At 44.2% G+C, this 21,440-nt stretch overlaps 1 protein-coding gene and 1 long non-coding RNA gene across 2 annotated transcripts; one reads left to right on the top strand and one right to left on the bottom strand.

Moving 5' to 3' along the window:
* Nucleotides 1–3,636: 3,636 nt before the first annotated feature.
* Nucleotides 3,637–20,647, bottom strand: LOC127927962 (zinc finger protein 90 homolog). Its single transcript, XM_052514742.1, has 6 exons — nucleotides 20,503–20,647; nucleotides 19,609–20,132; nucleotides 18,468–18,599; nucleotides 9,495–9,559; nucleotides 5,637–5,835; nucleotides 3,637–5,074 (listed from the first exon to the last, which is right to left on the bottom strand). Exons 2-6 carry the CDS (start codon nucleotides 19,934–19,936, stop codon nucleotides 4,533–4,535), a joined length of 1,266 nt encoding a protein of 421 aa, XP_052370702.1. The 5' UTR covers nucleotides 19,937–20,132; nucleotides 20,503–20,647; the 3' UTR covers nucleotides 3,637–4,532.
* LOC127927967 (uncharacterized) lies at nucleotides 7,480–9,212 on the top strand. The gene is made up of 5 exons (XR_008129738.1): nucleotides 7,480–7,564; nucleotides 7,808–8,131; nucleotides 8,402–8,563; nucleotides 8,699–8,860; nucleotides 9,050–9,212. It is a non-coding gene; the product is annotated as an uncharacterized LOC127927967 (long non-coding RNA).
* Nucleotides 20,648–21,440: the final 793 nt, after the last annotated feature.

Here is a 21,440-nt window from a genome sequence, read left to right as displayed (position 1 = left end):
GCTGACTCCTTGTGGGGCTGACTCCTTGTGGCGGGCTGACTCCTTGTGGCGGGCTGACTCCTTGTGGTGGGCTGACGCCTGTGGCAGGCTGACTCCTTGTGGCGGGCTGACTCCTTGTGGCAGGCTGACTCCTTGTGGCAGGCTGGGCGCCTGCAGGCTGACTCCTTGTGGCAGGCTGACTCCTTGTGGCAGGCTGGGCGCCTGCAGGCTGACTCCTTGTGGTGGGCTGACTCCTTGTGGCAGGCGGACTCCTTGTGGCAGGCGGACTCCTTGTGGCAGGCGGACTCCTTGTGGTGGGCTGACTCCTTGTGGCAGGCGGACTCCTTGTGGCAGGCTGACTCCTTGTGGTGGGCTGGGCGCCTGCAGGCTGACTCCTTGTGGCAGGCTGACTCCTTGTGGCAGGCTGACTCCTTGTGGCAGGCTGGGCGCCTGCAGGCTGACTCCTTGTGGCGGGCTGACTCCTTGTGGCAGGCTGACTCCTTGTGGCAGGCTGACTCCTTGTGGTGGGCTGGGCGCCTGCAGGCTGACTCCTTGTGGCGGGCTGACTCCTTGTGGTGGGCTGACTCCTTGTGGCGGGCTGACTCCTTGTGGCGGGCTGACTCCTTGTGGTGGGCTGACTCCTTGTGGTGGGCTGACTCCTTGTGGCGGGCTGACTCCTTGTGGCGGGCTGACTCCTTGTGGCGGGCTGACTCCTTGTGGCGGGCTGACTCCTTGTGGCAGGGCTGACTCCTTGTGGAGGGCAACTGCACCCACTGGCTGACTCCTTGTGGAGGGGCTGACTATCACTCTGGAGGGCTGACTATCACCCACTGGAGGGCTGACTATCACCCCCACTGGAGGGCAACTACTATCACCCACTGGAGGGCTGACTACTATCACCCACTGGAGGGCTGACTATCACCCACTGGAGGCAACTACTATCACCCACTGGAGGGCAACTATTATCACCCACTGGAGGCTCACCCACTGGAGGCTACTATCACCCACTGGAGGGCAACTACTATCACCCACTGGAGGCTACTATCACCCACTGGAGGGCTACTATCACCCACTGGAGGGCAGGGCACCCACTGGAGGGCAACTACTATCACCCACTGGAGGGCAACTACTATCACCCACTGGAGGGCACTACTATCACCCACTGGAGGGCTACTATCACCCACTGGGGAGGGCAACTACTATCACCCACTGGAGGGCTGATCACCCACTGGAGGGCAACTATTATCACCCACTGGAGGGCTGGAGGGCTACTATCACCCACTGGAGGGCAACTATTATCACCCACTGGGGAGGGCTGAGGGCTCCTTGTGGAGGGGGAGGGCAACTATTATCACCCACTGGAGGGCTGACTCCTTGTGGAGGGCGGGCTGAGGCTCCTTGTGGAGGGCAACTATTATCACCCACTGGAGGGCAACTACTATCACCCACTGGAGGGCACTACTATCACCCACTGGAGGGCAACTATTATCACCCACTGGAGGCAACTATTATCACCCACTGGAGGCAACTATTATCACCCACTGGAGGGCGGAGGGCAACTACTGGAGGGCAACTACTATCACCCACTGGAGGGCAACTGGAGGGCAACTACTATCACCCACTGGAGGGCAACTACTATCACCCACTGGAGGGCAACTACTATCACCCACTGGAGGGCAACTATTATCACCCACTGGAGGGCAACTACTATCACCCACTGGAGGGCAACTATTATCACCCACTGGAGGGCAACTATTATCACCCACTGGAGGACAATCACCCACTGGATTATCACCCACTGGAGGGCAACTATTATCACCCACTGGAGGGCAACTACTATCACCCACTGGAGGGCAACTATTATCACCCACTGGAGGGCAACTATTATCACCCACTGGAGGGCAACTATTATCACCCACTGGAGGGCAACTATTATCACCCACTGGAGGACAACTATTATCACCCACTGGAGGGCACTACTATCACCCACTGGAGGGAGGGCAACTACTATCACCCACTGGAGGGCAACTACTATCACCCACTGGAGGGCAACTATCACCCACTGGAGGGCAACTACTATCACCCACTGGAGGGCAACTATTATCACCCACTGGAGGGCAACTACTATCACCCACTGGAGGGCAACTACTATCACCCACTGGAGGGCAACTACTATCACCCACTGGAGGGCAACACTATCACCCACTGGATTATCACCCACTGGAGGGCAACTACTATCACCCACTGGAGGGCAACTATTATCACCCACTGGAGGGCAACTATTATCACCCACTGGAGGGCAACTACTATCACCCACTGGAGGGCAACTATTATCACCCACTGGAGGGACAACTATTATCACCCACTGGACTGGAGGGCACCCACTGGAGGGCAACTATACCCACTGGAGGGCAACTACCAACTACTCACCCACTGGAGGGCAACTATTATCACCCACTGGAGGGCAACTACTTATCACCCACTGGAGGGCAACTATTATCACCCACTGGAGGGCAACTATTATCACCCACTGGAGGGCAACTACTATCACCCACTGGAGGGCAACTATTATCACCCACTGGAGGCAACTATTATCACCCACTGGAGGGCAACTACTATCACCCACTGGAGGGCAACTACTATCACCCACTGGAGGGCTCACCCACTGGAGGGCAACTACTATCACCCACTGGAGGGCAACTATTATCACCCACTGGAGGGCAACTATTATCACCCACTGGAGGGCAACTATTATCACCCACTGGAGGGCAACTACTATCACCCACTGGATCACCCCACTGGAGGGCAACTACTATCACCCACTGGAGGCAACTATTATCACCCACTGGATCACCCACTGGAGGGCAACTATATCACCCACTGGAGGGCAACTACTCACCCACTGGAGGGCAACTACTATCACCCACTGGAGGGCAACTACTATCACCCACTGGAGGGCATTATCACCCACTGGAGGGCAACTATTATCACCCACTGGAGGGCAACTATTATCACCCACTGGAGGGCAACTATTATCACCCACTGGAGGGCAACTATTATCACCCACTGGAGGGCAACTACTATCACCCACTGGAGGGCAACTATTATCACCCACTGGAGGGCAACTATTATCACCCACTGGAGGGCAACTATTATCACCCACTGGAGGGCACTAACTATTATCACCCACTGGAGGGCAACTATTATCACCTGGAGGACACTGGAGGGCAACTATTATCACCCACTGGAGGGCAACTATTATCACCCACTGGAGGACAACTATTATCACCCACTGGAGGGCAACTATTATCACCCACTGGAGGACAACTATTATCACCCACTGGAGGGCAACTACTATCACCCACTGGAGGGCAACTACTATCACCCACTGGAGGACAACTATTATCACCCACTGGAGGACAACTATTATCACCCACTGGAGGACAACTACTATCACCAACAGTTTAACTGAGTATACTGACAGATCCCCTGCTGTAATCATAGTAAACACTTCAATATAGCCCTGTTACATTTTCCGCATTGCCATGTAAAAGCCCCACGTTTACCAAGGCCGTCTTCAAGCATAGCAAATAAAAACCTTACTCTTCATATCCATCAGCTTGGCTCAGTAGTGTGAAAGGAGTTGGCATAAAATGGTACAGAAAACAGAAACTTGTTTTTATTTTTAAATAGATTAAAAAGTTAGGTAGGTTTTTGTAACCTATTTATTAAAACCACCATGACACACCTTTGTTTACTATCTTATAGTGGCGTAATGATCTGAATGACAGCATGGACGGAGCCACAGCTCTCTCTCTGTCATCAAAATGTCCTGTGACTGAACATTATTTGGGATGTTATCCAATATAGAACACAATTATTACATCAACATTATTATTATTTTTTAAACAATCATTTCAACTGGGTTCCTCACACAGGATGTGGTGGACAGAGAACAAGCATTCCACGATTCCAATTTAGAACACCGTCTAGCGGCCATCTTTTGGGGTTCACTTTCTCTGGTTCAAGTTCAATAACAAACTGGACAGCACTGATTATTTCATCTCTCCATCAGAACTGGGTGCTTTCTTCAAGTGGAATGTAGAACCACGTCCATTGTAATGGTTCTAACCGAGCCTCTCATTCTTCATCACAAGGTTAATAGTTGTGTTTGTCCACCCTACTAACAAACACCCATTAGTTCTACTGTCAACACTTACTGATAAAGCCTCCCCATTCTTTCCCCCAAACGGAGTAGGGTGAAGTTGCCCCTAGACGCTGGTCAGTTTTGCATCTCCCCCACTAATGGTTAAGGTTAGGATTCAGGCAGGGGAACTTCACCCAGCGTCTCTCCCCTCCCCAGCAGCCCGTGTCCTGCATCAGAATTCTGTGAATCATTTAGGTGGATTCTAGAACCATGTCTATTCCAATGGAGTGTATTGTTCTCCTGTCTGATGACGATCAACGTGTGTCATCGTTGTTGTCCAGCCTGCTAACATCACCTGTAGGAATACTAAGCTTATCACGTCTCATGTTCAAAGCCTCGTGGTCATTCACTCCGTCTCCTCTCCAGTATCAGCGTGTGTCCTGTCGCTGTGGTGTGTCCGTTGGTGAGCCCGTAGCTTCTGACAGCGGCCGTATCTCTTCCCACAGTAGTCACAGCTGTACGGCCTCTCCCCTGTGTGAACTCTGTGGTGGATCCGGAGGTCTGACGCTCTAGAGAACCCTCTCCCACACACCAGACACAGGTGAGGCTTCTCTCCACTGTGAGACTGCTGGTGCTCCCTCAGATGTCCTGATTGGGTGAAACTCTTCCCACACACAGAGCAGGAGTAAGGCTTCTCTCCCGTGTGTGTGAGGAGGTGTCGTCTCATGGCTCCCAGGTGAGCGAACTTCTTGCCACAGTCGGGGCAGGGGTACGGCTTCTCTCCCGTGTGGATTCTCATGTGGATCTGCAGTACTGAGAGCTTGTAGCACTCTCTGCCACACACTGAGCAGCAGTGAGACGTCTTCGTTTTGTGACTCTCCTGGTGTTCAGGATGTTCTGATGTGGCGGGACTCGCTTTGCTGTTGAAGCCACAGTCAGGGCTCTCTCCTGTGTGAATAACAGAGTGGGTTAGGTATTGAGGCGAGCAAGTCGACATTCATTCACAGTCCGTATCCCAAAATGGTACCTTATCCTCTATCAAGTGCATCCACTTTGTCCAGGACCCTGGTCAACAAGTAGTGCACTTCATAGGAGATGGGGTGAACAGAACCCCAATCAACTAAAGAACAGAGTTCTACCTCCACTTACTATGTTGAACAGAACCCCAGTCAACTAAAGAACAGAGTTCTGCCTCCACTTACTATGTTGAACAGAATCCCAGTCAACTAAAGAACAGAGTTCTACCTCCACTTACTATGTTGAACAGAACCCCAGTCAACTAAAGAACAGAGTTCTACCTCCACTTACTATGTTGAACAGAACCCCAGTCAACTAAAGAACAGAGTTCTACCTCCACTTACTATGTTGAACAGAACCCCAGTCAACTAAAGAACACTACCTCCACTTACTATGTTGAACAGAACCCCAGTCAACTAAAGAACAGAGTTCTACCTCCACTTACTATGTTGAACAGAACCCCAGTCAACTAAAGAACACTACCTCCACTTACTATGTTGAACAGAATCCCAGTCAAATTCTTCTCCTTCAGAATTGATGAAACCACCAACTTCATCCTCCTCTTTCACTTCCTCCTTCCCCTCTTCTACAATATGAATGTTCATCCCAGGTGTTTGAGTGATGTCCTCCTCATGTCTTGGATCGGGACCCGGGGACTCTACAGCTTTGGTGCTGGATTGGTGACCAGGATCCTACAATGAAAACAGAACATCATCATGAACCATGTCAGAACTATATTTATAAACACAATACAAGAAAGCTTTACATTAGGTTCCAGTCCTGAAAGCTTTACATTAGGTTCCAGACCTGAAAGCTTTACATTAGGTTCCAGTCCTGAAAGCTTTACATTAGGTTCAAGACCTGAAAGCTTTACATTAGGTTCCAGACCTGAAAGCTTTACATTAGGTTCCAGACCTGAAAGCTTTACATGAGGTTCAAGACCTGAAAGCTTTACATTAGGTTCAAGACCTGAAAGCTTTACATTAGGTTCAAGACCCGAAAGCTTTACATTAGGTTCCAGACCTGAAAGCTTTACATTAGGTTCCAGACCTGAAAGCTTTACATTAGGTTCAAGACCCGAAAGCTTTACATTAGGTTCAAGACCCGAAAGCTTTACATGAGGTTCAAGACCCGAAAGCTTTACATGAGGTTCAAGACCCGAAAGCTTTACATGAGGTTCAAGACCCGAAAGCTTTACATGAGGTTCAAGACCCGAAAGCTTTACATGAGGTTCGAGACCCGAAAGCTTTACATTAGGTTCGAGACCCGAAAGCTTTACATTAGGTTCGAGACCCGAAAGCTTTACATTAGGTTCGAGACCCGAAAGCTTTACATTAGGTTCGAGACCTGAAAGCTTTACATTAGGTTCGAGACCTGAATCTTTACATTAGGTTCAAGACCTGAATCTTTACATTAGGTTCAAGACCTGAAAGCTTTACATTAGGTTCAAGACCTGAAAGCTTTACATTAGGTTCAAGGCCTGAAAGCTTTACATTAGGTTCAAGACCTGAAAGCTTTACATTAGGTTCAAGACCTGAAAGCTTTACATTAGGTTCAAGACTTGAAAGCTTTACATTAGGTTCAAGACCTGAAAGCTTTACATTAGGTTCCAGACCTGAAAGCTTTACATTAGGTTCAAGTCCTGAAAGCTTTACATTAGGTTCAAGACCTGAAAGCTTTACATTAGGTTCAAGTCCTGAAAGCTTTACATTAGGTTCAAGTCCTGAAAGCTTTACATTAGGTTCCAGACCTGAAAGCTTTACATTAGGTTCAAGTCCTGAAAGCTTTACATTAGGTTCAAGACCTGAAAGCTTTACATTAGGTTCAAGACCTGAAAGCTTTACATTAGGTTCAAGACCTGAAAGCTTTACATTAGGTTCAAGTCCTGAAAGCTTTACATTAGGTTCAAGACCTGAAAGCTTTACATTAGGTTCAAGACCTGAAAGCTTTACATTAGGTTCAAGACCTGAAAGCTTTACATTAGGTTCAAGACCTGAAAGCTTTACATTAGGTTCAAGACCTGAAAGCTTTACATTAGGTTCAAGACCTGAAAGCTTTACATTAGGTTCAAGACCTGAAAGCTTTACATTAGGTTCAAGACCCGAAAGCTTTACATTAGGTTCAAGACCCGAAAGCTTTACATTAGGTTCAAGACCTGAAAGCTTTACATTAGGTTCAAGACCTGAAAGCTTTACATTAGGTTCAAGACCTGAAAGCTTTACATTAGGTTCAAGACCTGACATGAAAGCTTTACATTAGGTTCCAGACCTGAAAGCTTTACATTAGGTTCAAGTCCTGAAAGCTTTACATTAGGTTCAAGTCCTGAAAGCTTTACATTAGGTTCCAGACCTGAAAGCTTTACATTAGGTTCCAGACCTGAAAGCTTTACATTAGGTTCAAGTCCTGAAAGCTTTACATTAGGTTCCAGACCTGAAAGCTTTACATTAGGTTCAAGACCTGAAAGCTTTACATTAGGTTCCAGTCCTGAAAGCTTTACATTAGGTTCCAGTCCTGAAAGCTTTACATTAGGTTCAAGACCTGAAAGCTTTACATTAGGTTCAAGACCTGAAAGCTTTACATTAGGTTCAAGTCCTGAAAGCTTTACATTAGGTTCCAGTCCTGAAAGCTTTACATTAGGTTCCAGACCTGAAAGCTTTACATTAGGTTCAAGACCTGAAAGCTTTACATTAGGTTCAAGACCTGAAAGCTTTACATTAGGTTCAAGTCCTGAAAGCTTTACATTAGGTTCCAGTCCTGAAAGCTTTACATTAGGTTCAAGACCTGAAAGCTTTACATTAGGTTCCAGTCCTGAAAGCTTTACATTAGGTTCCAGACCTGAAAGCTTTACATTAGGTTCCAGACCTGAAAGCTTTACATTAGGTTCCAGACCTGAAAGCTTTACATTAGGTTCCAGACCTGAAAGCTTTACATTAGGTTCCAGACCTGAAAGCTTTACATTAGGTTCCAGTCCTGAAAGCTTTACATTAGGTTCCAGACCTGAAAGCTTTACATTAGGTTCCAGTCCTGAAAGCTTTACATTAGGTTCAAGACCTGAAAGCTTTACATTAGGTTCAAGTCCTGAAAGCTTTACATTAGGTTCCAGTCCTGAAAGCTTTACATTAGGTTCCAGACCTGAAAGCTTTACATTAGGTTCCAGTCCTGAAAGCTTTACATTAGGTTCCAGTCCTGAAAGCTTTACATTAGGTTCAAGTCCTGAAAGCTTTACATTAGGTTCCAGTCCTGAAAGCTTTACATTAGGTTCCAGTCCTGAAAGCTTTACATTAGGTTCCAGTCCTGAAAGCTTTACATTAGGTTCCAGACCTGAAAGCTTTACATTAGGTTCCAGTCCTGAAAGCTTTACATTAGGTTCAAGTCCTGAAAGCTTTACATTAGGTTCAAGTCCTGAAAGCTTTACATTAGGTTCCAGTCCTGAAAGCTTTACATTAGGTTCCAGTCCTGAAAGCTTTACATTAGGTTCCAGTCCTGAAAGCTTTACATTAGGTTCAAGTCCTGAAAGCTTTACATTAGGTTCCAGTCCTGAAAGCTTTACATTAGGTTCAAGTCCTGAAAGCTTTACATTAGGTTCAAGTCCTGAAAGCTTTACATTAGGTTCCAGTCCTGAAAGCTTTACATTAGGTTCCAGTCCTGAAAGCTTTACATTAGGTTCCAGTCCTGAAAGCTTTACATTAGGTTCCAGACCTGAAAGCTTTACATTAGGTTCCAGACCTGAAAGCTTTACATTAGGTTCCAGACCTGAAAGCTTTACATTAGGTTCCAGACCTGAAAGCTTTACATTAGGTTCCAGTCCTGAAAGCTTTACATTAGGTTCCAGACCTGAAAGCTTTACATTAGGTTCCAGTCCTGAAAGCTTTACATTAGGTTCCAGACCTGAAAGCTTTACATTAGGTTCCAGTCCTGAAAGCTTTACATTAGGTTCCAGACCTGAAAGCTTTACATTAGGTTCCAGTCCTGAAAGCTTTACATTAGGTTCCAGAGCTGAAAGCTTTACATTAGGTTCCAGTCCTGAAAGCTTTACATTAGGTTCCAGTCCTGAAAGCTTTACATTAGGTTCCAGTCCTGAAAGCTTTACATTAGGTTCAGTCCTGAAAGCTTTAAATTAGGTTCCAGATGAAAGCTTTAATTAGGTTCCAGAAAAGCTTTACATTAGGTTCCAGTCCTGACCTTGTTGGTGTGTGATGTAAGGGACATTCCAGTCCTGAAAGCTTTACATTAGGTCATGGACAGGACTCTCACCTGTAGAGAAAGGTTGGTATTAGGGTTCCAGACCTGATTATGGGTTATAATGAACTACATTTAATCTCATAAAATGTTGGTCATTAATGTCTCCCACCTTGTTGGTGTGTGATGTAGGGGGACTTCCTCCTTCACTACCAGAGTCATGGACAGGACTCTCACCTGTAGAGAGAGGTTGGTATTATGGGTTATAATGAGACTACAGGACTCTCTCCTGTAGAGATAGGTTGGTATTATGGGTTATAATGAGACTACAGGACTCTCTCCTGTAGAGAGAGGTTGGTATTATGGGTTATAATGAGACTACAGGACTCTCTCCTGTAGAGATAGGTTGGTATTATGGGTTATAATGAGACTACAGGACTCTCTCCTGTAGAGAGGTTGGTATTATGGGTTATAATGAGACTACAGGACTCTCTCCTGTAGAGAGAGGTTGGTATTATGGGTTATAATGAGACTACAGGACTCCTGTAGAGAGAGGTTGGTATTATGGGTTATAATGAGACTACAGGACTCTCTCCTGTAGAGAGAGGTTGGTATTATGGGTTATAATGAGACTACCAGGACTCCTGTAGAGATAGGTTGGTATTATGGGTTATAATGAGACTACAGGACTCTCTCCTGTAGAGAGAGGTTGGTATTATGGGTTATAATGAGACTACAGGACTCTCTGTAGAGATAGGTTGGTATTATGGGTTATAATGAGACTACCAGGACTCCTGTAGAGATAGGTTGGTATTATGGGTTATAATGAGACTACCTGACTCCTGTAGAGATAGGTTGGTATTATGGGTTATAATGAGACTACATCTGCTCGGACTCTCTCCTGTAGAGATAGGTTGGTATTACAACCCAATGAGATTACAGGACTCTCTCCTGTCCCTCCACCTAGGTTCAACAAAATCAATTAACCCCCTAACCAGGTATCTATTATTTTTGCATAATGAGACTACCAGTCACTTAAAACAGGTTGGTAATCTGCGAATTTCTCTAAAAGGTTGGTATTATGTTGTCCTGAGACTACCAGGACTCCTGGACCTCAGATCAGGAGACATTATGGGTTTTAATGAGACTACCAGGACTCCTGTAGAGATAGGTTGGTAAACCTTCCATTGGTTATAATGAAACTACCAGGAGCTGCTTCCCCTGTGCTTGGTCCCTGGTTGAACATAATAAACGGGTTCTAATCCACCGATGTGTACCAGGACTTACTAAAAGTAGAGATAGGTTGAAAAAGTATTATGGGTTATAATGAGAATACCAGGACAAATCTCTTCCTCTAAAAGGTTGTTAAACTGGTTTCCTGAGACACAAATCCTGTAGAGAGAGGTTGGTTTTATGGGTTATAATGAGACTACTCAAGGACTCTGTAGAGAGAGGCTTGGTATTATGGGTTATAATGAGATAGGTTTGGAGAGAGGCTGGTAAACCCATAATGAGACTACAGGACAGGTTCTGGCCTCTTTGTAAAGATATAGTTGGTATTATGGGTTATAATGAGACTACCAGGACCTGTAAGATAGTTGGTATTAATGGGTTATAATGAGACTACCAGGACTCCTGTAGAGAGAGGTTGGTATTATGGGTTATAATGAGACTACCAGGACTCCTCCTGGGGATGTCAGAAAATAGGTTTACATGGGTTATAATGAGACTACCAGGACTCCTGTAGAGATAGGTTGGTATTATGGGTTATAATGAGACTACCATGAGAGAGAGGTTGGTACATTAGGGTTCTCTCCTGTAGAGATAGGTTGGTATTATGGGTTTAATGAGACTCCAGACCCTGTGGAGAGCTTGGTATTATGGGTTATAATGAGAGGCTTTAGAGAGAGGTTGGTATTATGGGTTATAATGAGATAGGTGAAGAGATAGGTTTATTATGGGTTATAATGAGACTACAGACTCTCGTAGAGAGAGGCTGGTATTATGGGTTATAAATGAGACCACCAGGACCCCTGTGGAGATAGGTTGGTATTATGGGTTATAGTGAGACTACAGCTCTCACCTTAGAGATAGGTTGGTATTATGGGTTATAATGAGATTACCAGGACTCCTGTAGAGAGAGGTTGGTATTATGGGTTATAATGAGACTACCAGGACTCCTGTAGAGAGAGGTTGGTATTATGGGTTATAATGAGACTACCAGGACTCCTGTAGAGATAGGTTGGTATTATTATAGTTCAGACTACCAGGACTCCTGTAGAGAGCTTTAATTTTTATAATGAGACTACAGGACTCCTGTAGAGAGAGGTTGGTATTATGGGTTATAATGAGACTACCAGGCTCCTGTAGAGATAGGTTGGTATTATGGGTTATAATGAGACTACATCTCTCCTGTAGAGAGAGGTTGGTATTATGGGTTATAGTGAGACCTGACTCCTGTAGAGAGGTTGGTATTATGGGGTTATAATGAGACTACCAGGACTCCTGTAGAGAGAGGTTGGTATTATGGGTTATAATGAGACTACCAGGACTCCTGTAGAGATAGGTTGGTATTATGGGTTATAATGAGACTACCAGGACTCCTGTAGAGAGGTTGGTATTATGGGTTATAATGAGACTACCAGACTCCTCCTGTAGAGATAGGTTGGTATTATGGGTTATAATGAGACTACCAGGACTCTCTCCTGTAGAGAGAGGTTGGTATTATGGGTTATAATGAGACTACCAGGACTCCTGTAGAGAGAGGTTGGTATTATGGGTTATAATGAGACTACAGGACTCCTGTAGAGATAGGTTGGTATTATGGGTTATAATGAGACTACCAGGACTCTCTCCTGTAGAGATAGGTTGGTATTATGGGTTATAATGAGACTACAGGACTCTCTCCTGTAGAGAGAGGTTAGTATTATGGGTTATAATGAGACTACCAGGACTCCTGTAGAGATAGGTTGGTATTATGGGTTATAATGAGACTACAGGACTCCTGTAGAGAGAGGTTGGTATTATGGGTTATAATGAGACTACAGGACTCTCACCTGTAGAGAGAGGTTGGTATTATGGGTTATAACGAGACTACAGGACTCCTGTAGAGATAGGTTGGTATTATGGGTTATAGTGAGACTACCAGGACTCCTGTAGAGATAAGTTGGTATTATGGGTTATAATGAGACTACCAGGACTCCTAGAGATAGGTTGGTATTATGGGTTATAATGAGACTACAGGACTCTCTCCTGTAGAGAGAGGTTGGTATTATGGGTTATAATGAGACTACCAGGACTCCTGTAGAGAGAGGTTGGTATTATGGGTTATAATGAGACTACAGGACTCTCTCCTGTAGAGAGAGGTTGGTATTATGGGTTATAATGAGACTACCAGGACTCCTGTAGAGAGAGGTTGGTATTATGGGTTATAATGAGACTACAGGACTCCTGTAGAGAGAGGTTGGTATTATGGGTTATAATGAGACTACCAGGACTCCTGTAGAGAGAGGTTGGTATTATGGGTTATAATGAGACTACAGGACTCTCTCCTGTAGAGAGAGGTTGGTATTATGGGTTATAATGAGACTACAGGACTCCTGTAGAGAGAGGTTGGTATTATGGGTTATAATGAGACTACCAGGACTCCTGAGAGGTTGGTATTATGGGTTATAATGAGACTACAGGACTCCTGTAGAGAGGGTTGGTATTATGGGTTATAATGAGACTACAGGACTCCTGTAGAGATAGGTTGGTATTATGGGTTATAATGAGACTACCAGGACTCCTGTAGAGAGAGGTTGGTATTATGGGTTATAATGAGACTACAGGACTCCCTGTAGAGATAGGTTGGTATTATGGGTTATAATGAGACTACAGGACTCCTGTAGAGAGAGGTTGGTATTATGGGTTATAATGAGACTACAGGACTCCTCCCTGTAGAGAGAGGTTGGTATTATGGGTTATAATGAGACTACAGGACTCCTCCTGTAGAGAGAGATATGGGTTATAATGAGACTACCAGGACTCCTGTAGAGAGAGGTTGGTATTATGGGTTATAATGAGACTACAGGACTCTCTCCTGTAGAGAGAGGTTGGTATTATGGGTTATATTATGAGACTACCAGGACTCCTGTAGAGATAGGTTGGTATTATGGGTTATAATGAGACTACAGGACTCCTGAGAGAGGTTGGTATTATGGGTTATAATGAGACTGACCAGGACTCTCTCCTGTAGAGATAGGTTGGTATTATGGGTTATAATGAGACTACAGGACTCTCTCCTGTAGAGAGAGGTTGGTATTATGGTTATAATGAGACTACAGGACTCTCCTGTAGAGAGGTTGGTATTATGGGTTATAATGAGACTACAGGACTTCCTGTAGAGATAGGTTGGTATAATGGGTTATAATGAGACTACCAGGACTCCTGTAGAGAGAGGTTGGTATTATGGGTTATAATGAGACTACAGGACTCCTGTAGAGAGGGTTGGTATTATGGGTTATAATGAGACACCAGGACTCTCTCCTGTAGAGAGAGGTTGGTATTATGGGTTATAATGAGACTACAGGACTCTCTCCTGTAGAGAGAGGTTGGTATTATGGGTTATAATGAGACTACAGGACTCCTGTAGAGAGAGGTTGGTATTATGGGTTATAATGAGATACAGGACTCTCTCCTGTAGAGAGGTTGGTATTATGGGTTATAATGAGACTACAGGACTCTCTCCTGTAGAGAGAGGTTGGTATTATGGGTTATAATGAGACTACCAGGACTCCTGTAGAGAGAGGTTGGTATTATGGGTTATAATGAGACTACCAGGACTCCTGTAGAGAGAGGTTGGTATTATGGGTTATAATGAGACTACAGGACTCTCTCCTGTAGAGAGAGGTTGGTATTATGGGTTATAATGAGACTACCAGGACTCCTGTAGAGAGAGGTTGGTATTATGGGTTATAATGAGACTACAGGACTCCTGTAGAGATAGGTTGGTATTATGGTTATAATGAGACTACCAGGACTCCTGTAGAGAGAGGTTGGTATTATGGGTTATAATGAGACTACCAGGACTCCTGTAGAGAGAGGTTGGTATTATGGGTTATAATGAGACTACAGGACTCCTGTAGAGATAGGTTGGTATTATGGGTTATAATGAGACTACCAGGACTCTGTAGAGAGAGGTTGGTATTATGGGTTATAATGAGACTACAGGACTCCTGTAGAGATAGGTTGGTATTATGGGTTATAATGAGACTACAGGACTCTCTCCTGTAGAGAGAGGTTGGTATTATGGGTTATAATGAGACTACAGGACTCTCTCCTGTAGAGAGAGGTTGGTATTATGGGTTATAATGAGACTACAGGACTCTCTCCTGTAGAGATAGGTTGGTATTATGGGTTATAATGAGACTACAGGACTCTCTCCTGTAGAGAGAGGTTGGTATTATGGGTTATAATGAGACTACCAGGACTCCTGTAGAGAGAGGTTGGTATTATGGGTTATAATGAGACTACCAGGACTCCTGTAGGTTGGTATTATGGGTTATAATGAGACTACCAGGTTGGAGAGAGGTTGGTATTATGGGTTATAATGAGACAGGTTATTATGGGTTATAATGAGACTAGGTTGTAGTATTATGGGTTATAATGAGACTTCCAGGTTGGTTGGTATTATGGGTTATAATGAGAGAGGTTGGTATTATGGGTTATAATGAGAGAGGTTGGTATTATGGGTTATAATGAGACTAGGTTGGTATTATGGGTTATAATGAGACAGGTTGGTATTATGGGTTATAATGAGACAGGTTGGTATTATGGGTTATAATGAGAGAGGTTGGTATTATGGGTTATAATGAGAGAGGTTGGTATTATGGGTTATAATGAGACAGGTTGGTATTATGGGTTATAAAATGAGAGAGGTTGGTATTATGGGTTATAATGAGAGAGGTTGGTATTATGGGTTATAATGAGAGAGGTTGGTATTATGGGTTATAATGAGAGGTTGGTATTATGGGTTATAATGAGAGAGTTGGTATTATGGGTTATAATGAGACAGGTTGGTATTATGGTTATAATGAGACAGGTTGGTATTATGGGTTATAATGAGAGGGTTGGTATTATGGGTTATAATGAGAGAGGTTGGTATTATGGGTTATAATGAGTTGGTATTATGGGTTATAATGAGAGAGGTTGGTATTATGGGTTATAATGAGAGAGGTTGGTATTATGGGTTATAATGAGAGAGTAGTTGGTATTATGGGTTATAATGAGAGAGGTTGGTATTATGGGTTATAATGAGAGAGGTTGGTATTATGGGTTATAATGAGAGAGGTTGGTATTATGGGTTATAATGAGAGAGGTTGGTATTATGGGTTATAATGAGAGAGGTTGGTATTATGGGTTATAATGAGAGAGGTTGGTATTATGGGTTATAATGAGAGAGGTTGTTATTATGGGTTATAATGAGAGAGGTTGGTATTATGGGTTATGGGTTATAGTGAGATAGGTTGGTATTATGGGTTATAGTGAGATAGGTTGGTATTATGGGTTATAATGAGAGAGGTTGGTATTATGGGTTATAATGAGAGAGGTTGGTATTATGGGTTATAATGAGAGAGGTTGGTATTATGGATTATAATGAGAGAGGTTGGTATTATGGGTTATAATGAGAGAGGTTGGTATTATGGGTTATAATGAGAGAGGTTGGTATTATGGGTTATAATGAGAGAGGTTGGTATTATGGGTTATAATGAGAGAGGTTGGTATTATGGGTTATAATGAGAGAGGTTGGTATTATGGGTTATAATGAGAGAGGTTGGTATTATGGGTTATAATGAGACAGGTTGGTATTATGGGTTATAATGAGAGAGGTTGGTATTATGGGTTATAATGAGAGAGGTTGGTATTATGGGTTATAATGAGAGAGGTTGGTATTATGGGTTATAATGAGAGAGGTTGGTATTATGGGTTATGGGTTATAGTGAGATAGGTTGGTATTATGGGTTATAATGAGAGAGGTTGGTATTATGGGTTATAATGAGAGAGGTTGGTATTATGGGTTATAATGAGACAGGTTGGTATTATGGGTTATAATGAGAGAGGTTGGTATTATGGGTTATAATGAGAGAGGTTGGTATTATGGGTTATAATGAGAGAGGTTGGTATTATGGGTTATAATGAGAGAGGTTGGTATTATGGGTTATAATGAGAGAGGTTGGTATTATGGGTTATAATGAGAGAGGTTGGTATTATGGGTTATAATGAGAGAGGTTGGTATTATGGGTTATGGGTTATAATGAGAGAGGTTGGTATTATGGGTTATAATGAGAGGTATAATGATGTGGTTGGCCTGACTGAAACATGGCTTAAGCCTGATGAATTTACTGTGTTAAATGAGGCCTCTTTTCCAGGTGACACTAGTGACCATATCCCCCGCGCATCCCGCAAAGACTGAAGTGTTGCTAACATTTGACAGCAAATTTCAATTTATATATATATATAATAATATATATATTTTGAAAGCAGTTTAGTCTGTTGCGCTTGTAGTCATGAAATCTATGCAGCCTACCCAAACATTTTATATAGCTACTGTTTACAGGCCTCCTGGGCCGTATACAGTGTTCCTCACTGAGTTCCTATCGGACCTTGTAGTCATGGCAGATTATATTCACATTTTTGGTGACTTCAATATTAACATGGAGAAGTCCACATTCTCATTCCAAAAGGCTTTCGGAGGCATCAACGTCATCATGTCCAGCATGTCTCTGGACCTACGCATTGACACAGTCATACTCTGGATCTAGTTTCATCCCGTGGAATAAATATTGTGGATCATAATCCTGGACTATCGGACCACCATTTTATTACGTTTGCAATCGCAACAAATAATCTGCTCGGACAACAACCAAGGATCATCAAAAGCTGCGCTATAAATTCTCAGACAACCCAAAGATTCCTAGATGCCCTTCCAGACTCCCTCCACCTACCCAAGGACGTCAGAGTACAAAAATCAATTAACCCCCTAACCAGGTATCTACATTTATTTTTGCATAATACTCTGGAAGGCAGTCACACCTCTTAAAACAAGAATCTGCGAATTTCTCTAAAACTCAGTTGTCCTGAGTCTGAACAGAACTGCCAGGACCTCAGATCAAGGGAGACAGAGTTTTTTAATCCTGTATCTCTCTCAAATATTCCCGAAAAAGGTTAGGGTCTCTAAACCTTCCAGTTGCCTACTAAACCCTATTCCAACTAAACTACTGAAAGAGCTGCTTCCTGTGCTTGGCCCTCCTATGTTGAACATAATAAACGGCTCTCTATCCACCGGATGTGTACCAAACTTACTAAAAGTGGCAGTAATAAAGCCTCTCTTGAAAAAGCAAAATCTTGAACCAGAAAATAAATACAAATATTGGCCTATATCAAATCTCCCATTCCTCTCAAAATTGTTAAACTGCCTTCCTGAACACAAATAATGTATATGAAACGCTTCAGTCTGGTTTTAGACCCCATCATAACACTGAGACTGCACTCGTGAAGGTGGCAAATTACATTTTAATGGCTTCAGACCGAGGCTCTGCAGCTGTCCTCGTGCTCCTAGACCTTAGTGCTGCTTTTGATACCATCGATCACCACATTCTTTTGGAGAGATTGGAAACCCAAATTGGTCTACAAGGACAGGTTCTGGCCTGGTTTAGATCTTATCTGTCGGAAAGATATCAGTTTGTCTCTGTGAATGGTTTGTCCTCTGACAAATCAACTGTAAATTTCGGTGTTCCTCAAGGTTTCGTTTTAGGACCACTATTGTTTTCACAAAATATTTTTACCTCCCGGGGATGTCATTCGAAAACATAATTTTAACTCTCACTGGTTGGTATTTTTGGTTATAATGAGACTACCAGAGCCATGGACAGGACTCTCTCCTATGGAGATAGGTTGGTATTACGGACTCTCCTGTGGAGATAATTTGTGAGTTAAATAATTGGGTGGCTAAATAAGCCAAACAAGTGATCTAGGTCGTGTCCAAAATGGCACCCTATTCCCCACAGGGCTCTGGTCAAAGTAAGTGCACTATAAAGGGATTAGGGTGTCAATTGGAACACACAACCAATACAACTGATTGTGTCACCATTCTGCCTCTACTTACTGAGATCAGGGAAACTCCAGCCAACTTCCTCTCCGTCAGCATTAATGAAACCACCAACCTCCTCTTCCTCCTCTCCTTCGGCATTGATGAAACCACCAACCTCTTCCTCTTCTTCCTCCTCCTTCACTTTCACTGGCAGGCAGAGAGAAAGACAAAGCATGTTTGTTAATTTATGACACAGCTATTGATGTACAGGCATCATCTAAATGTAGAACTAATCATCATCATCATCATCATCATCATCATCATCATCATCATCAGGAAAACCTCCTGGGACAGTTTCCCAGACATAGAATGGGCCTAGTGCCGGACTAACAAGCATTCTCAATGGGCCTAGTGCAAGCATTCGGACTAACAAGCATTCTCAATGGGCCTAGTGCCGGACTAACAAGCATTCTCAATGGGCCTAGTGCCGGACTAACAAGCATTCTCAATGGGCCTAGTGCCAGACTAACAAGCATTCTCAATGGGCCTAGTGCCGGACTAACAAGCATTCTCAATGGGCCTAGTGCCGGACTAACAAGCATTCTCAATGGGCCTAGTGCCGGACTAACAAGCATTCTCAATGGGCCTAGTGCCGGACTAACAAGCATTCTCAATGGGCCTAGTGCCGGACTAACAAGCATTCTCAGTGGGCCTAGTGCCGGACTAACAAGCATTCTCAATGGGCCTAGTGCCGGACTAACAAGCATTCTCAATGGGCCTAGTGCCAGACTAACAAGCATTCTCAATGGGCCTAGTGCCAGACTAACAAGCATTCTCAATGGGCCTAGTGCCGGACTAACAAGCATTCTCAATGGGCCTAGTGCCAGACTAACAAGCATTCTCAATGGGCCTAGTGCAGGACTAACAAGCATTCTCAGTGGGCCTAGTGCCGGACTAACAAGCATTCTCAATGGGCCTAGTGCAGGACTAACAAGCATTCTCAATGTGCCTAGTGCCGGACTAACAAGCATTCTCAATGGGCCTAGTGCAGGACTAACAAGCATTCACAGTGGGCCTAGTGCCGGACTAACAAGCATTCTCAATTGGAGATTCTCCATTAAAAGATCTTCTTAGTCCAAGTCTTGGCTCACTCTGTTCGGGACACCCCCAGTCCTTTATGCATAGTTTATTATTAATAAATGATCTCCCAACTCACCCTGGATAGTAGCTGCCATCTCCCTGTGACTTTTAGCAGCACCTCCTGTCCTCTGGTGAGTCAGCTTGTGAGCCCGGAGATTCTTTGACCTGATGTAGCTCTTGCCACACTCTGCACAGCGGTAGGGCCTTTCTCCCGTGTGAACTCTGTGGTGAATCTTCAGATCTTCTGCTCTGATATACTGTTTCAGACAGATCAGACAGTGGTGCTTCTCTCCGGAGTGAGACTGTTGGTGCTCTTTCAGATGTCCTGATTGGGTGAAACTCTTCCCACACACAGAGCAGGAGTAAGGCTTCTCTCCCGTGTGTGTGAGGTGGTGTCGTCTCATGGCTCCCAGGTGAGCGAACTTCTTGCCACAGTCGGGGCAGGGTACGGCTTCTCTCCCGTGTGGATTCTCATGTGGATCTGCAGGATGGATAACTTTTGGCAGTGTCTTCCACACACTGGACAGGCGTGAAATGTCTTGGGTTTCTGCTGATTCTCCTGGTGTTGTTTAGCTGCCCCTGGTGGAGGTTGTCTCTCTCCTGTGTGAATGATAAAACGAATGTTATCACGCATTAGTACTATTGGTGGAAATACATGAATTCAACACATCTGGGTTAGATCAGCGTTTCTCAATCCTGGTCCCAGGGACCCAAATGGTTGCACATTTTTTTTTTTTTTTTTTTGCCCTAGCATTAAAACACCTGATTCAAAGCAAAGGGTTGATGATGAGTTGATGAGTTCAAAGTGTGTGAGTGGTAGGGCAAAAACTCAAATGTGCTTCCTTTGGGTCCCCAGGACCAGGATTGAAGAACACAGAGTTAGATGAACGTAAATCATTCAACGATAAGTCACTTTCTATTCCATCCCAAAACTTCAAATTCAAAACATTCCCAAACTATTCCAACTTACTAAAAAGAGAATCCCAGTCAACTTCTAGCAGCTTGGGGCCCTGCAGTGTTCTCTGGTTCCTGTGGTTCCTGACAGGAACCGGTGACTGTGTGGGTTCAGGTCGAGTGGGACAGGAGTTAGACAGGCTGGATCTGCCATCACCGTCCTACAATAAATGTTTACATTACATTTTAGTCATTTAACAGACACTCTAATCCAGAGCGATTTACAGGAGCAATGAGGGTTAAGTGCCTTGCTCGAGGGCACATCAACAGATTCACCAGGTCGGCTCGGGGATTCCAAGTGGCTCCCGAGTGGCGCAGCGGTCTCAGGCACTACGGACACCCTGGTTCGAATCCAGGCTGTATCACAACCAGCTGTGATTGGGAGTACCACAGGGCGGTGCACAATTGTCCCAGCGTCGTCTGGGTTTGGCCGGTGTAGGCTGTCATTGTAAATAAGAATTTGTTCTTTAACTGACTTGCCTAGTGAAATATAAATAAAATAAATAAATTTCAAACTAGTGACTGTCCCAATGCTTGTAACTGCTAGGCGATCTGCCACAGATACAATGATGGAACAGAGGGATGTCTGACGTTAACTACAATGTATTATATTATACTACTACGACCATGAGTTTTACCCTGACAATGTATCCTTCACAAATGGCTATATAGTACAATACTTCAGTCCTATGGACCCTGGTCAAAAGCAGTGCACTATATAGGGAATCGGGTGCCACTTGGAACAGGCCAATAAGATCTGATCCGGAAACAAGGCCCAGAGTTTTCCTGGCCAGGTCACGTGGTCTTTAGTCAGGGATAAATCTGCGGCCTATATTATGAATCTGACAGACCGCTAAAGATTGCATTTACTACCATTACCTACTGTAGTGGAATATAACGATCATTAGATGGAGCAATAACACAGGGATCGACTGACCGCTTGCCTTTTATTCC

Source organism: Oncorhynchus keta, unplaced genomic scaffold, assembly GCF_023373465.1.
Source record: "Oncorhynchus keta strain PuntledgeMale-10-30-2019 unplaced genomic scaffold, Oket_V2 Un_scaffold_19987_pilon_pilon, whole genome shotgun sequence".
Classification (NCBI taxonomy): domain Eukaryota; kingdom Metazoa; phylum Chordata; class Actinopteri; order Salmoniformes; family Salmonidae; genus Oncorhynchus; species Oncorhynchus keta.
This window is presented reverse-complemented; position numbering and strand designations above follow the sequence as displayed.